The sequence below is a fragment of the Labeo rohita genome, unplaced genomic scaffold (assembly GCF_022985175.1).
Source record: "Labeo rohita strain BAU-BD-2019 unplaced genomic scaffold, IGBB_LRoh.1.0 scaffold_519, whole genome shotgun sequence".
Lineage (NCBI taxonomy): Eukaryota > Metazoa > Chordata > Actinopteri > Cypriniformes > Cyprinidae > Labeo > Labeo rohita.
The window spans coordinates 26,611-42,749 of NW_026129440.1; the positions used below are offsets into that span (position 1 = coordinate 26,611).

At 42.0% G+C, this 16,139-nt stretch overlaps 1 protein-coding gene across 1 annotated transcript in view; it reads right to left on the minus strand.

Annotated features, from left to right (window-relative positions):
* LOC127160993 (NACHT, LRR and PYD domains-containing protein 12-like) overlaps positions 1 to 15,482 on the minus strand; it is a 41,233-nt gene extending 25,751 nt beyond the window's left edge. The window contains exons 1-4 of the mRNA XM_051103642.1: positions 15,291 to 15,482; positions 13,374 to 15,201; positions 7,920 to 8,090; positions 3,333 to 3,506 (exon numbers count right to left, since the gene is read on the minus strand). Of these exons, the coding sequence (XP_050959599.1) occupies positions 3,333 to 3,506; positions 7,920 to 8,090; positions 13,374 to 15,201; positions 15,291 to 15,324 (2,207 nt within the window). The 5' untranslated portion in view covers positions 15,325 to 15,482. The remainder of the gene's footprint in view (positions 1 to 3,332; positions 3,507 to 7,919; positions 8,091 to 13,373; positions 15,202 to 15,290) is intronic.
* Positions 15,483 to 16,139: the final 657 nt, after the last annotated feature.

Below are 16,139 nucleotides of genomic sequence, written 5' to 3' on the forward strand. Positions count from 1 at the left end.
CGGCTTCTGGACAAGTTGCGTCCACCCTGCACGCCATGGCCATCCTGTGGGCATTCAGGCCAAGGCGTTATGAGATCTGTACGAGGGTGGTTCCAACCTAGAGCTACAGGAACTGCTTATAATGACCAATTACACTCTTTGAGCTATGGAAGTTGTGGCGCAGGCTCTGGGAAGGGCGATGTCCACTTTGTTGGTCCAGGAGCACCACCAGTGACTTAACCTGTCAGAAATGCGGGAAATTAGAAGTCTGCTTCTTGAACCCCCATTTCCCAGGTCGATCCTTTCAGTGACACCATGATAGAATTTGTATGCCAGTTCTTCACGGTTAAAAAAAAAAAAAAAAAAACAGACAGAGACCATCACATATCCAGCCTCATCCAGGCTAACCGACCTACCCAGATCCACTCTCAACCGGGGATGAGAGATGGATTCGGTCCTTCTCCCGCAGACAGTGATGTTCTAGTCAGTAAGCGTGTCCCCCTCTCGGTTATCTTACAGCGATGGCCCTCCATGTTGACGGCCAGATGCTGAGTCTGCAGACCAGGATGTGTTGGGCCCTCACCTTGTTTCTCTGCATGTTGGCAAAGACACCCCATGTTTCTTGGGGGTTTCATTTCCAAGCACGGCACCCTTTGCTCTATTCACCCACGACATCCCCACTCCATATACATCAGGTATAGTTCCTCTGAAACTGCTAGCACGTCTTGCCTATGACTGTGCATAGTCAGTGCTGTAGTGTGTGAGAGCACTCAGAATCAGTACAGTGGCCCCCCTTTATGTACCAGGGCTCCTGGGGCATATGGCATCCTCATCCTTGGGGACACGTTTATTTCTGCGGGCAAGGGTGCCCCTGTGTCACAACAGTTGCTTCCAAGTCAAGCTGGGGTGCCAGGTTAGCACCGAGGTGAGTGGAGGCTCCATCCTCAGACGGTCCGGTGGTTTTGGAGTCGATTCAGCCAGGCACAGGTAGATCTATTGCCTCACCAGAATCCACTCAGTGCCAGTGGTGGTACGGCCTGACCGAGGCTCTCCTCGGTTCAGATCCATTGGCACTCAGCTGACCGAGCGGCTTATCCCCCAGTGAGCCTTATTGCACAGACATGGTGCAATGTCGGGAAGGACTCAGAACAGATTCTACTGGTAGCCCTGTTCAGCCCAAAGGAACTTGGTTCTCAGAGCTCGTGCTCCTACCATTGTTTCCTTCCTGGCACATCCCTGAGAAAGAACCTCCTACGCCCAGATCTTTGGAACTTCCTTCTATGGTCCCTGGACGCGACCAGGAAGTCCCCAGAAACCTTCCACCCGCATTGGTAAGCCCTTATGCAGGACTGAGCTCCCTCCACTAGGTGGTGGCATGTCCTGGAAATGGCACAGGTGTTCTTCCTAAGGGAACACAGAGTTGCAGCATCTGTGCTATCCCTCCTCCAAGGAGGCCTGGTTAGGCACGTTTCTGCTTCTACAGCTATGGTGGCTGTACATAGACCTTGGGTGTAGAACGACTTGGTGGAAGGCAGATCGGTGGGGCACGATTTGTTATCATATTCCTTAGAGATGCGCGGAAGTTGAACCCTCCCTGGTTGCATCACATCCCTTCTTGATCTGTCTGTGGTTCTTCAGGCCTACGGTAATATCCGTTGAGCCCCTTCAGTCAGTTTGTTATGTGCCCTCTCCCTGACTGCGCTCACCTCTGTTAAGAGCGGGAAATCTTCAAGCCCTTTCCGTCAACATTCATGCCTGGAATTTGGGCCGGTAAACTCTCACGTTGTTCTGAGAACCCAGCCTGAATACAGTCACTGTCCCAACATTCTTAAGACATTTAGCTGCTCCACTGAGGAAAGGCCCGGCTGCAGGACCCTGCCTGCAACTTGGATGTTGGAAGGTCACGAAGAGGTGAGCTGCACTTAGATGCTTCGACTCCTCAGAACAGAAAGAGTGAGCAGATCACGCGCTGCCCTATTTATACCTAGATGTCCAGGGTGTGGTCAGCTATGCAAAATCTGCACACCTAATTTCATTGCAGTTTTCTCAAAACTGTCTGAGGTGTTTGGGCTCCCAAGAGCGACCCCTAGTGCCGTACACTCGACACAGTGTCTCCAATGTCCCCTCCATCAGGGAACGAGGGTTACCATACGTAATAGAGACGTTAATGCACATGTTAAAAATTATTTATAGTCTTTGTTACACCATGTTTTGTTCTAACTGACACAAAACAAAACAACAAAAACAAACTAAAAAATTTCAAGATATATGCAAATACACATTATAGACATTTACCTACAAATCAAGTATAATAATGGGAACACTGAATGATCTTGGGGAGAGTTTTACTGTGCTGACTGTTGTTACTAAACATGATCAGAGTCTATATTTATTAGAGCAAAGGACATCCAGCACGTGTAGGTCACCGAAGGTGAGAAATCGCAATGTATATAGTGTTCTTCTAGTCACAAGCTAACATAGTCGTGACTGACATTTACATACATTGTGTACTTAGTTAGGCATGAAGCAAGGTCGTTGGATCACAAATCAGGAAATGACTCCCTTTCCTTGTCTGATCTTGTCTAGGGCTAAATGAGATCATTAGCTCGTTAGTTCAGTTCATGGATCTCTCTCTTAATGAGCTTATAATCTCATTTTTTTATGAAGCAAACTCAGGAGAACAGAAACGTCCCACGGAACAGAAGAGCAAAACCTCACTAGATCATCATTTTCAGTTTACAAATACAGTGTGTGCAATTAAAAGTGTCAAGATAGACTGTTTTCCTAGAAGTGTCCATAAAAACCATGCATGTTAATTATCAAGGTATACCATACTCCAGAATAGCAGCACAACTAAACTGTGTTGACAGTCATCGTTCACTCAATAGCTCATTCACAAATTGGTCCAGCTGGGGCTCAACACATGGGGAGTCTCCAGGACCAGCAAACTGAAGGACAAATTCATCCATCAGGAAACTACCTCTTTTGACAGTTTAAATAAAGACTGCTCTCTGAGCTCTTTTTTTACTTTAAACAGACTGATAAACTTTTTTTGCACTACACTCATTATATCTGCACTGTTTATTGCACTGGTTTGCACTACATCTGCCATGTGCCTTGTGCTACTTTATCGCATGTCCTTATTTGTATATTTGTATAGTTGTATTTTGTATTATATTGAATTTGTATTTTTACACTGTTAGTGTTTAGTGTTATCTGTATGCACTAAGGGTCTAAAAGTAATGCAACTTCAGTTCTCTGTATGTATGTGCTGTACATGTCACAGAATTGACAATAAAGCAGACAAAAGTACACATCATTTATTTATTTTACATAATTTCATCACGTCTCACCTCAGTGTTTTTAGTTGACAGTTTGGATCCTGTAGTAAATCACTGAGCTCCTTCACTCCTGATTGTCCAGGATCATTTCCTGTGAGATCCAGCTCTATCAGGTGTGAAGGGTTTGATCTCAGAGCTGAAGCCAGAGCTTTATAACCATCTTCAGTGATACTGCAGTCTGAAAGCCTAGAACCAGAATAACAAATGACAGAAGGGCAAAGTCAAAGACGCTTCAAGAGAGGCTTGATGACTTTAGACATAATTGCTTAATTTTATTAGGTTATGGATTTGGATATATATTCAAACATTCTGAAATACTAATTTTTGTCAAATATTTTTTGTTTGAAAAGCTGATGTGAAGTCTCAGCGTTTGCATTATTTTTTACTGCAGTCACACCTGAACATAGAGAAAGAATTTTGTTACACATAACATAAAATTTCAATAAAAATGGAAATGGGTCTGATCTGATTTCAACCTCTTATTTGAGTCTTCTGACTCAGTTTTACTATATTTTTATAGCCACACCAGTTCACTTGTGTGATGTATTATTTGTGTGTGTGTGTGTGTACAGTGGTTGAGTCTGATTTGCACTCATGATGTTTTAGAGTTTAACCGCTTCCTTGATGTGTGTTCACTGATTTTCACTAAGTTATTGGGACCAAATATACCAATAATGATAGCAATACCAGTAAATTATGACCTTGATGGGACTTTTTTTTTTTTGGACAGAAATGTACACATCTTACAAAAGTTTTTTGAAAGTCTAAAACTGCAGGAAGTCTTGTGTGAGGGGTATGTTTAGGGCAGGGGTAGGCAAGTTTCGGTCCTAGCCAGCTGCTGTCCTGGAGAATTTAGCTCCAACCCCTGAAAAATCCTGCCTGTACCTCTCTAGTGATCCTGAAGACATTGATTAGCTTGTTCAAGTGTGTTTGACTAGTGTTAGAGCTAAACTCTGCATGACAGCAGCTCTCTAAGACCGAACTTGCCAACCCCTGGTTTAGGAGTAGGGTTGGGGTAAGGGGATAGAAGATACAGTTTGTACAGTATAAAAATCATTACATCTATGGAATATCCCTTTAATGATAGGAAAAACAAGTGTGTGTGTGTGTGTGTGTGTGTGTGTGTGTGTGTGTGTGTATTTTTCACCTCTTCACAGCTGTGGATGTTTTTCTGTGATGTGGCTGATTTGTAAATTCTAGAATCTTTCTATATTTTTACAATGTTCTTCCCATTTCCCATTTATTTTTGATGGTGGTTATTTTTGACCACAAGGACCACAAATGTGACTTTTTTATTTATATTTTTATTTTTTTTTACAACCACATAGCCTTTCAAATCATGCCCTCATTTTTTTGTGGTCAGAGACTGAGGATTTCTCACTGCTAATATCTCTCAGCTAATATTTTTATCTAGAACCAAACGCACTTCATTCAAGTCATTTCTGCTCCATGTGTTGCTTCTCTATGCTGCTATGGATGTAAAGCACTACAAGAGCTGCAGATGATGTGGTTAATAAAAAAAAAAAAAAAGCAGCAAAACACTTTCAAAAACATGTTTGATCTTTTTGCTAAAATTATTAAAAAAAACAAATGCAGTAAATAAGTGTAATTTTCGTTCTGGCAGTTCACATCATTCAAACTTGTTTCAGCTGATTGACAGCTGGTCCATGTCTACCTATAGGAATACGGCGCCTAGCACTACTTCCTTATATAAAGTCCATTCATTATTATTTAGCAGCTTATCACTTTGTTCAGGAGCGAACTACCCTCCTCCATCCCCAGCTCCTCCTTTAATCTGCAGTCAGGACCTTCTGATATTCCTTGTAGTGTTGCACGATATACCAGCACTTATAAAGGATCGCGATACCATGCTTTTAAAAATGGCACGATTCTGCATTTTACTAGTACTAGTACTTTAAGAATGTATTTTAATAAGAGCCGTATTTCTGTGTGTCTGTGTTAGTGAATGACGCAGACGTGCAGTTTTGTTTACTAACGTTACACACATATGTGTGATGCTCACAGTGTTTTCAGCCTCTTCCACCACAAAATATGAGTACATGAACATAATTTCTGGAACTGTTCTGAGAGTCACTTCATGACCATTTTACCTTTTCTTTTGCGGACACCATCATCATATAATTAAGATCTTAAAAGTCTTCACAGCAACCCATCAAAATAAAAGTTTGGTTTACCTTGACAGTCAGAAATATATTAATATATTACTTAATGTACAAATAGTACTACTACTACTAATAAAAATATTATTAAAACAATGTTTAAAGAATATTTACCTATTTAAGAATTAAGAATATTTACCTATTCTTTAAGAATATTTAAGAATATTTACCTAATAGAAAAAAAAAAAAAAAAAAATATATATATATATATATATATATATATATATAAAAAAACAGATTTTATTTACCAGAAATTTATAAATACACAACACAGTATTCATGAAAATAAATAAATAAATAAATATCCATTATAAATTCATTAGACATGCTTTTGATTATTAAAATGTAATGAAATAATTAAAATAGTATCCACAAAATGAATGGAAAACAGATTCACAAAGAAAACTGAATTTGAGAAAAAATAATAAACATATTTCATAGGGCCTTAAAAACATATTTGTTTGTTTTAATAAACAAACAATTTTTAATAAACAATAAATTGCTGTTAAATTCTGCAAGTTTGATGATTTCAATTAATTAGACATGCTTTCTGATATATTTGTTTTATGCAACCATTAAAATAGAATCTACAAAAATTAAAATGAAATTTGAGAAAAAATAAAACAGATTTCATAGGGCCCTCTTTATTTCAAAGATAAACTAACAACAAATGACTATGTCATGATATAAATTGTTGTGAAATTAAATCACTATATCGTGAAATAAGATTTGGCTTTATCCTTTAAGCTAACTTACCAATATAGCAAATATCTCTGCTTACCTGTAGGCTCAGTAGTTGTTCACCATAATCCTGTGTAGTAGCACTAGCATGTGATTATTATTATTATATTTTATACATTTTTTTAAAGGGGGGATGAAATGCTTTCTTTTAATAGATAACAAAACTATGATTTCCATTTGGATCATCTACTATTCAATTACCTTTTCCGTTGTTCTATGTTTTTTTCATAGTATCGGTTCAGTAGTAGTATTGTGATATTTTAGTCCGGTATCGTATCGATGTCAAAATTTTGGTATCACGACAACACTAATTCCTTGTAGAGTCAGATTGTATCCTGAATTATGCTGTTACATTAAATTGTCATTAAAAATATTAATGATATCTATTACATTTATGCTGGTTCTGTTGTGTTTACTGTAAATCAGTGGTTTTCAACCTGTGGGCTGCAACAGTATTGCAGAGGGGCCGCCAATTACAATTAATAAAAAAAAATATAATATTGTTAATATATGTAAAAATGTCTAGTCATAATTAAATATTATAATTTGATATATAATTAAAAGAGAAATAAATACAAACTGGTTACTATGTGTTCATTATTCAAGCACACTGACTGGTTTAATAACAACCCACCAACTTATCTAAGGTGTTACTGTTGCATACATGCTAAAACAGATTTAAACATGGATAAATGGTTGTCAACTGGATCACTGAAAATGACAAATACAGACATTTCTTCATCTGCAAGTAAGCCTGAAACTTGAAACCTGAAACTAGCACTAGGTTTCACATGTGTGGGAGCGGAGAACAAGCAGCTAAATGTTGTCAAATGAAACTTTGAAACCGAAAAAACTACAACAGCACTGGGAGACACCGACATTACTTGCCCATTGGATGAGAACTGAACTGAGCTGATGATGAAATCACTCCACAGCCGCTTTATAAATGAATTAAACTCACTCTTGAATTGATGAACTTTACATATTTACTGAACCCAACTGAATTAAAATCTGAACTGTTTTTAACTGAATAATGACTATTACTATTGTCTTTACAGCTGCTTTACAGTAGAACTGAATTCTGTTTGCATCCCTGAGTCACTATTTTCTTGTTTTGACCTGTAAAGCTGCTTTAAAACTATCTGTATTATATAAATATAACTAAACGTGTCTTAACTTTACTAGTGAACTTTTTTCTGTTCATCAAGAGAGAGCATTTTCATGTTGTTTGTTTGTTTTAGCGGATACTTATTTTAAGCAAAATATAAAAATGTTCCAGACATTAAGAGGAACATCCTGAACTCCCATACAGTACATTTTATCATTAATGCAAAAATATAAAAATAATAATATCCTGAAAACATCTTATCTTAACTGTGGATATCCAATTATACATACAAACAGATATGCATCATCATAGATACAAATGAACCACCAAATATATGTTAAGTTATCCCTACCTTGAGCATAACCAAATAAATCCTGTAACCGGTATAGCGCAATGTGTCGGCTTAGGACAGTGTCAATGACAGACCAAATCAGAAAAAGAACACTATCACAGGCTTAAATATAAAAGTATCTTGATGCACGACATACAGTTGTATGTTTATTATCTAAGTCTGGTTTTCACCTTATGATTTCATTGAGCTCAATTTTTGTCTATTGTCACACAACTTACTTCAGTATCTCCAAATGACACTTAATATTTTCCAGTCCAGTGCAGAGTAGCTTCACTCCTGAATCCTGCAGATTATTATTGCTCATGTTTAGCTCTTTCAGACTGGTATCTGATCCAAGAACTGTAGCCAGAGCTGAACAGCTTTTGTCTGTTAAGCCACAATCATTTAGCCTACAGAGGAAATAAGATTACAGAATAATATTGATTGAATACATTTGCTAAATACAAATAATAAATATATTAGTTAATCTATAGCTTTAATTACAATGAAGTATACATTTGAAAGCACTAGTTCTCTATCTGTCGTACACTCTGAGTTGTGTCAAGTGTACGACACTAGGGGTCGCGCTTGGGAGCCCAAACACCTCTGATAGTTTGAGAAAAGGCCAATGAAATTGGGTGTGCAGATTTGCATAGCTGTCCACGCCCCGGACATCCGGGTATAAATAGGGAGAGCATGCTCTGCTCACTCATTTGGTTTCTTCGGAGTCAAATACAGCATCTCTCTGTGAGAAGCTGCACAATTCACCTCTTCGTTGTTGGATTCATGGTGCAAGCAGCAGTCTCTCCCTTCTCAAACACAGATAAGTGTTGTGAGCGTTCCACTGGGTGCTTCGACGGTGGTCTTGAAGAGCAATCTTCCTTCTAAAAGAGTAATTTCTCTGAAAGAGCTGGCGCGGTTGGGATTGTGTTTTGGTAAACATGCCATTCCCTCCGTGTCATCCTGGTTGCGGCTTACCTTTCCAAACGATCGACACGACTGTTGTGTTCAGTGTTGAGTTATGCTCACGCTAATGATCATGGGTGCGCTTTGCTCGTGAGCCGCATGCTTTTACATGAAACCGCATGCTTTTCACCTCGACTGCTTCCTGCTCTGGTCCTTCTACTTCCGGGTACAAGGCCGTTGCGATGTGCGTTGGTGCGATGTGCGTCAGCATTAGGAAGCAGGGAAGGTTCCACCGGGTGAAAACCCCGCAAACCTCTCGCTCCTCACGTCCCTCGATTGAGCTTCTGGATGAGTTTGTTAGTCTGTATCAGTACAGCTGACTTTCTTATTCGGAGCTCCTAAATGGGTGAAAATGGTTAATGGCAGCATTGCTAGGATGGTGTAAGCTGTTTGAAGCTGAAGCTTCAGCTGAGCAAACCTCCGCAGGGTGCTTATTCTCAGTTTGAGGCGGATGTTAAAAAAGGTGGCAGTGCCTGAAACGGGCAGCCAAGGAGTGGCTGATTAATAGACATCTGGGTTACAACCTGTATGCTCATTTCCAGTGCCTGTTTCCTGGAAGTGCACAAAAAGTCAATGAAATCGCGGAAAGCTTGTTTAAAAAAAAAAAAAAAAATGGTCAGAACGCGATATACCAACTTCTCCTCCTTCACCACCCTCGATGGGGGTCCAGTGAGGGGTTTCAGAGGTTCCCCAGGCAGAGGGGTGGCGATTGTGGTGTACTCCCCGCAAAACACAGCCGTTTGTTGGGTTCATCCCATAACTCCCATCCAGGGCCTGCAAGTTCTTTCCGGGCAAGGCTTACATGGCTTCTGGACAAGCTGCATCCACCTTACATGCCACAGCCATCCTCTGGGCGTTGAGGCTGTGGCGTTGTGAGTTCTGTACGAGGGTGGTTCCAACCTAGAGCTACAGAAACTGTGTACAATGACCGATTACGCTCTCTGAGCTATGAAGCCCAGGAGCGCCACCTGTGGCTTCACCTGTCAGAAATGTGGGAAATTTGAAGTCTGCTTCTTTCCCCCCCCATTTCCCAGGTCAGTCCTTCTGGCGACACCATGATAGAATTTGCATGCAATTTCTTCAACGTGGTAATGTATGCCATCATGTATCCAGCCTCAGCCATGGGTCGCGCTCCGGCCCTGTACCCCCGACTACTCCTGTCTGTTCGTCGCCACGGACGGCCCCCTATAGAACTCCTGAGGTCCCGCGACAGCCGGGCCTCCGGCCAGACCCGCCCAGCGGTCAAAGTTCTTGCGGGAAGGTGGCAACATCAGCTTGTCAGTAGGCTTTCTAGAACCCTCGTTAGGCTTCTAGTTTTTCCTTAGACGAGCAACCCAGAGGAGGCACCCAGATCCACTCTCGACCCGGGGATGAGAGATTGATTTGGCACAAACCCATTTCTGACTGTCTGTCTTTCCGCAGACAGTCACTGCCTGGTCAGTGTGAAGGCCTCCCCCCCCCTCTCGGTTATCTTGCAGCAATAGCCCTCCGTGTGATGGATAGATGCTGAATCTGCAGACCAGGGTTTGTTGGGCACTTACCTGGTTCTCTGCATGTTGGCAAAGACACCCCGTGTTCTTGGGGCTTCATCTCCAAGCACGGCGCTCTTTGCTCTATTTAGCCACGACGTCCCCATTCCAGGTACGTCGGGTATAGTTCCTCTGACACTGCTAGCAGAGACCCAAGACGTTGGGCTCCATCCCTCCCCTTAAGCTTTTCAGAACTACCTGACTTGGCTACGCGAGGTTGCGAGGCATCTGCCAAAATCTATAGAGCCTATCCCCTCAGTCAAAATGAAGAAAGGGGTTGTCAGCCCCTACTTCATTGTACCAGGATGGGTGGTCGACTCATACCAATCTTAAATACTGAGCTTTTTTGAATCAGCTCTTTTTCAAGCTCCCGTTCAAATGTTAACCCTTGAACACACATCCTTCGTGTGTCAGGGTTTAAGATTGGTTTGTGGCGTTGGACCTGAAGGACGCATACTGTCATGTCATGTTCCATCCAAGACTCTGTCTTCGAGGTCGGGCTCATCAGTACAAGGTTCCCCCTGCGGCCTATCCCTATTCACGAAGGTCACGGAGGCTGCCCTTGCCACCTTAGGGTAGTGGGCATATGCATTCTCAGTTATCTCTGTGACTGGCTGTCCTAGCACACTCATGAGGTTCGGTTTGCACTCTCAGGGATGTGGTTCTCAAACACCTGGCTTGATTGGGACTTCAGGTCATTTGGGAAAAGAGTAAACTCTCCTTTTCCCTGAAGGGGTTTCATCCTCTGTTAGGGCAAGCATGTGTTGGTCAGCGCTGACAACACAGCAACTGTGGCATACACTGACCATCAGGACGGTGAACACTACTTTTGCATGTCACAACTCACCCGCCATCTCCTGCCCTAGAGCCAGCACAGACTCAGTCTTCTGTGCGCCACTCACTTTCCAGGCGACAGGTTCACCCCGAGTTGAGTGGAGGCTCCACCCTCAGACGGTCTGGCTGTTTTGGAGTCGATTCGGCCAGGCACAGGTAGATCTGTTGCCTCACCAGAATCCACTCATTGCCAGTGGTAGTACGGCCTGACCGAGGACTCCCTCGGTTCAGATCCATTGGCACTCAGCTGACCGTATGGCTTATTCCCCAGTGAGCCTTATTGCACAGACACAGTGCAATGTCGGGAAGGTCTCGAAACAGATTCTCTTGGTAGCCCTGTTCGGCCCAACGGAACTTGGTTCTTGGAGCTCGTACTCCTACCATTGTTTCCTTCCTGACACATCCCCCTGAGAAGGAACCTCCTTCCTCAGGGGAAGGGCACAATCTGGCACCCGCGCCCAGATTTCTGGAACTTCCTTCTATGGTCCCTGGATGCAACCAGGAAGCCTCCAGAAACCTTCCACCCACAGTGGTAAGCACCTTATACAGGACTGAGCCCCCTCCACCAGGCGGTGATATGTCCTGGAAATGGTGCAGGTGTTCTTCCTAAGGGTAGAACCCACAGAGTTGCGGTATCAAATCTGTGCTATCCCTGATCTCCAAACAAGGATCTACCACTGGCTTGTGGATGCGATCCATACGGCCTACCAGGCCAGAGGCTTGCCCTGCCCACTAGGAGTGAGAACCCACTCGACCAGGGGCATCGCTGCCTTGGCAGCTCTTGTGAATGGGGCCTTGTTAACAGACATCTACAGAGCTGCAGGTTGGGTTACACCTAATACACTTGCCAGATTTTACAATTTGCGCATGGAACCAGTGTCGGCTAGAGTCTTAAATGCAAGCTCTTGACTCAGCACTCTGGGTGTAGAACTTGCTTAAGCGCTTCCCCTAATGGTGATTATGCTTCTAAGTTTCAGTAGGTTTCCTGACGTGAACCCTGGACACCTTCATCACTTGACACTTCTGGACGTGGCAAAGTTTGGTGGAGGAACTTGCTGCAAAAATCCAACACAAGGTATGGTTCCTTTACTAACTTGGTTGGATTTGTGTCCAATATGTAGTGGCTCCTTATGTGACCCCATGTGTGTAATTCCACCTGTAACTCTCTGTGGTGCTGAAAGACAGGTTTGTCTCTAAGATCTGAATTTGGTGGTCTCCCCTAACGTGAGACCCACTTAAGGTCCCATATCTAATGATATTCACTTTATCCCCCATTTTTACAAAACCGATCCGATACCAAAAATTCTGAGTATCGGCCGATACCGATACCAGGCCGATATCAGTGAGGCCCTAGACCCCTAGTGCCATACGCTTGACACAACTCGGAGTGTACGACAGATAGGGAACGTCTCGGTTATGTATGGTAACCCTCATTCCCTGATGGAGGGAACGGAGATGTGTCCTCCATGCCACAACTCTGGACCGCCTCTGAGTGAGTTGAGATGCTTCAACTCCTCGGAACAGAATGAATGAGCAGAGCATGCGCTGCCCTATTTATACCCGGATGTCTGGGGCGTGGCCAGCTATGCAAATCTGCACACCCAATTTCATTGGCCTTTTCTCAAACTATCAGAGGTGTTTGGGCTCCCAAGGGCGTCCCCTAGTGTCGTACACTTGACACAATGTCTCCGTTCCCTCCATACGTAACCCTCCATACGTAACCGAGACATTTCATGGGTTCAAGGAAAAGCATTGCTGAATGAATTCTGTTTAAACACCTTAACCATTGTGATCATGTGCTCAATATTGGCTACAATGCACAATGCTGTAAAAACATGTTGTAAAAACTCAATGCTCTTTACAGAGTGCTGACAAAAAGATATACACAGGAATGTTTGAAAGCAGCTGCCTATCAGTGAGAACCACATTGACCCAGTATTTGGTACTACTGGTACTGCAGAAAGGCTGGAATTATACATTAAAATAAATCACAATCACTAGTTAGCAGATTATCTGTTGACATTTACTGCAAACATTTGAGTGGATATATGATGGACTAACCATCATCATTCAAAATACTTTTCGCATATGTCAAACCTCAGCATCCCTGAACAAATCACTTTCTGCTACTAACATTAATTGTTTCAAGGAAAACAAAATGCTCTCAGCTAAAGAAAAAGCAAGACTTTTTAAATATAATTTTCCAGAACAACAAGATTTTCCATTACATTTTATATTTTTCTAATTTTTCATGCATTTTCCAGGACTAAAAAAAAAAACAGTAGTTTTTCAGGTTTTCCAGGATGCATGGAAACCCTAAATAAATGTATTTTTTCAGATGAAAGCAAAAAAATATTAACTTACAGAGCTCTTTTAGATGTTTTGATGACTGCCAGTAATCTAATGAGACACTCGTCTGATTTCTTGAATTTCTGAAGCTCAAACTCCTCCAGCTCCTCCTCTGATGTCAACAACACAAAGGCCAAAGAAGACCACTGGGCAGGTGAAAGATCAGCAGATGAGAGACTCCCTTTGCTAAGGTGGGTCTGAATGTCTTTTACCAGAGTTTGGTCGTTCAGTTCATTCAGACAGTAGAACAGATTGATGGATCTCTCTGGAGACAGATTAGCTTCAAATTTATGCTTGATGTACTGAACTATTTCCTTTTTGCTCTGGTCATTGTTGTCTTCCTGCGTCAACAGACCTCGTAAGAGTTGTCGGTTGGACTGAAGTGACAGTCCAAGGAGGAATCGAAGGAAAAGATCCAGGTGTCCATTATCACTCTTGAGTGCCTTGTCCACTGCAGTCTTGAGCAAATCAATCATGGTTTCACTTTTGTTTTCCTGCTCTGTAGAATCTTGATCTAACACATATTTCTTGTTGATGTCTAGAAACAGATGTGCATAAAGGGCTGCAATAAACTCTTGAATGCTCAAGTGAACAAAGCAGTACATGGTATCAAGAACGATCCCTGTTTCCTCCTTAAAGATCTGGGTACACATGCCTGAATACACTGATGCCTTATAGACGTCAATACCACAGGCTTTCAGGTCTGATTCATAGAAAATTACATTGTTTCTTTCCAGCTCATGAAATGCCAGTTTCCCCAGTGAAAAGATGGCATCTTTGTCCCAGGAAACATCTGGTCTGTATTCTCCATAATACTTTCTGAGACTCTGCAGAACCTGAAAGCGGAGAAAGTGTGTATACATTTGTGTCAGAGTCTTGGGAGTGTCTTCAGCATTTGATTCCTGCAGTGTTTTGGACTTATCATCAGCCTTATTGTTTTTCATATCATTATTTCTTTTCTCCTCCAAAATACTTTGGAGAACAGTTGCTGAAATCCAGCAGAAGACTGGGATGTGACACATGATAAAAAGACTCTTTGATTGTTTAACATGATCAATGATTTCTTTGGCCAGATCCTCATCTGTGAATCTTTTTCTGAAGTACTCCTCCTTTTGTGCATCATTGAATCCTCGTATCTCTGTCAGCCGGTCGATACAGTCAGGAGGAATCTTACTGGCAGCTGCTGGTCTGGTGGTGATCCAGAAGAGAGCAGAAGGAAGCAGATTTCCCTTGATGAGGTTTGTTAGGAGAACATCCAGAGAGGCTGGTGATGAAACATCAGACCACACATCATTACCATCAAAGTTTAGAGGAAGACGAAATTCATCCAAACCATCAAGAATGAACAGGACTTTTTGGTTTCTTCTTGTAAGGTTCAGTCCTTTTGTCTCTGGGAAAAACTGAGTTATAAGGTCCATCAAACTTAGATTTTCTTGCCCCTTTAAGTTCATCTCTCTAAATGGGAGAGGAAATATGAAGCTGATATCTTGATTTTCTTTTCCTTCAGCCCAATCCAGAACAAACTTTTGCACAGAGACTGATTTTCCGATGCCAGCAACTCCTTTTGTCAGTACAGTTCTGATCTGCTTGTCTTGTTCAGGTGCTTCAAACAAATTTGTGCATTCAACCTGTATTTCTTGTGATTCATGACGCCTGGAAGCAACTTCAATCTGTCTTACCTCATGTTCAGTATTGACCTGTTCACTACAACCCTGAGTGATATAGAGATCTGTGTAGATGTTATTCAGAAGTGTAGAGTCACCTTGCTTTGCAATTCCTTCAAACACACATTGATACTTCTTCTTTAGACTACACTTTAGCTGATGAATGAAGAACAGCTCATCTAAACAGAAACAAAAATAGACGTATTTTAATCGTATTTTCTAAGTCATTTATAAGTGACAGTCTGACAGATTGTCACTAGTCTCTTACCTTCTAAAGTATCAGCAGCTTCATCTTGTTTCATCTCTCTCAGGAAGTAGAGTGTGAGATCAAGAGCTGTTTCTTTGATACTGCATCTATTCTCATTAAAATCCTTCACAAAATACTGCAAGTCCTCTTTTTGCAATATTTTCTTAAACTTTTCCAGTTCTTTCTTCAGAAATGTGAATAGTTTGCTCTCTAGATCCTACAAAGCAAGGCAAAAATGCATGAAAGAAAAAAAAAACACAATTGGTCAAAACTATTTATTCAATAGTTAAAAATTTTTGTAAAAAATCTATTTGAAACAAACATTAGTCAGTATAATACATTATTTTTTTATTTCATGGGTTCTTAAAAAAGTAAAAGAATTTTGGACGTCACTTCCCGTTTGTTGCGGTCGCACGTGTAGAGTTTGAGCTCCGTTAAGTAGATTTCTTATTGTCTGTTTTTCAATTTAAAATCAAATTTAAATTGAAGGGGCAAGGTCCCGGCCGAGGACCTTGCCCCCTCCGCCGCCTCCGGTCTTCGAGATCTCCACCCGGAACCACTTCGCTCCCCTTCGCGAGACGGAACGCGACGCTGTGATCGTCGGAGACTCCATTGTCCGGTACGTACGTGCTACTTTAGCTAAAGGTAAAGTCCACACCCACTGTTTTCCTGGTGCTCGCGTTCTCGATGTTTCTGCGCAGATACCTGCAATCCTGAAGGACGGCGAGAGCGTCGGCGCGATCGTCCTGCACGCGGGGGTGAACGACACCAAGCTCTGCTGTCGGACAACATCTCCAGGACGCTACGCTCCATTTGACTAGTAAGTACACTCTCAAATGATTGCTACGATGGCTTTTGTTCTGAACGCTT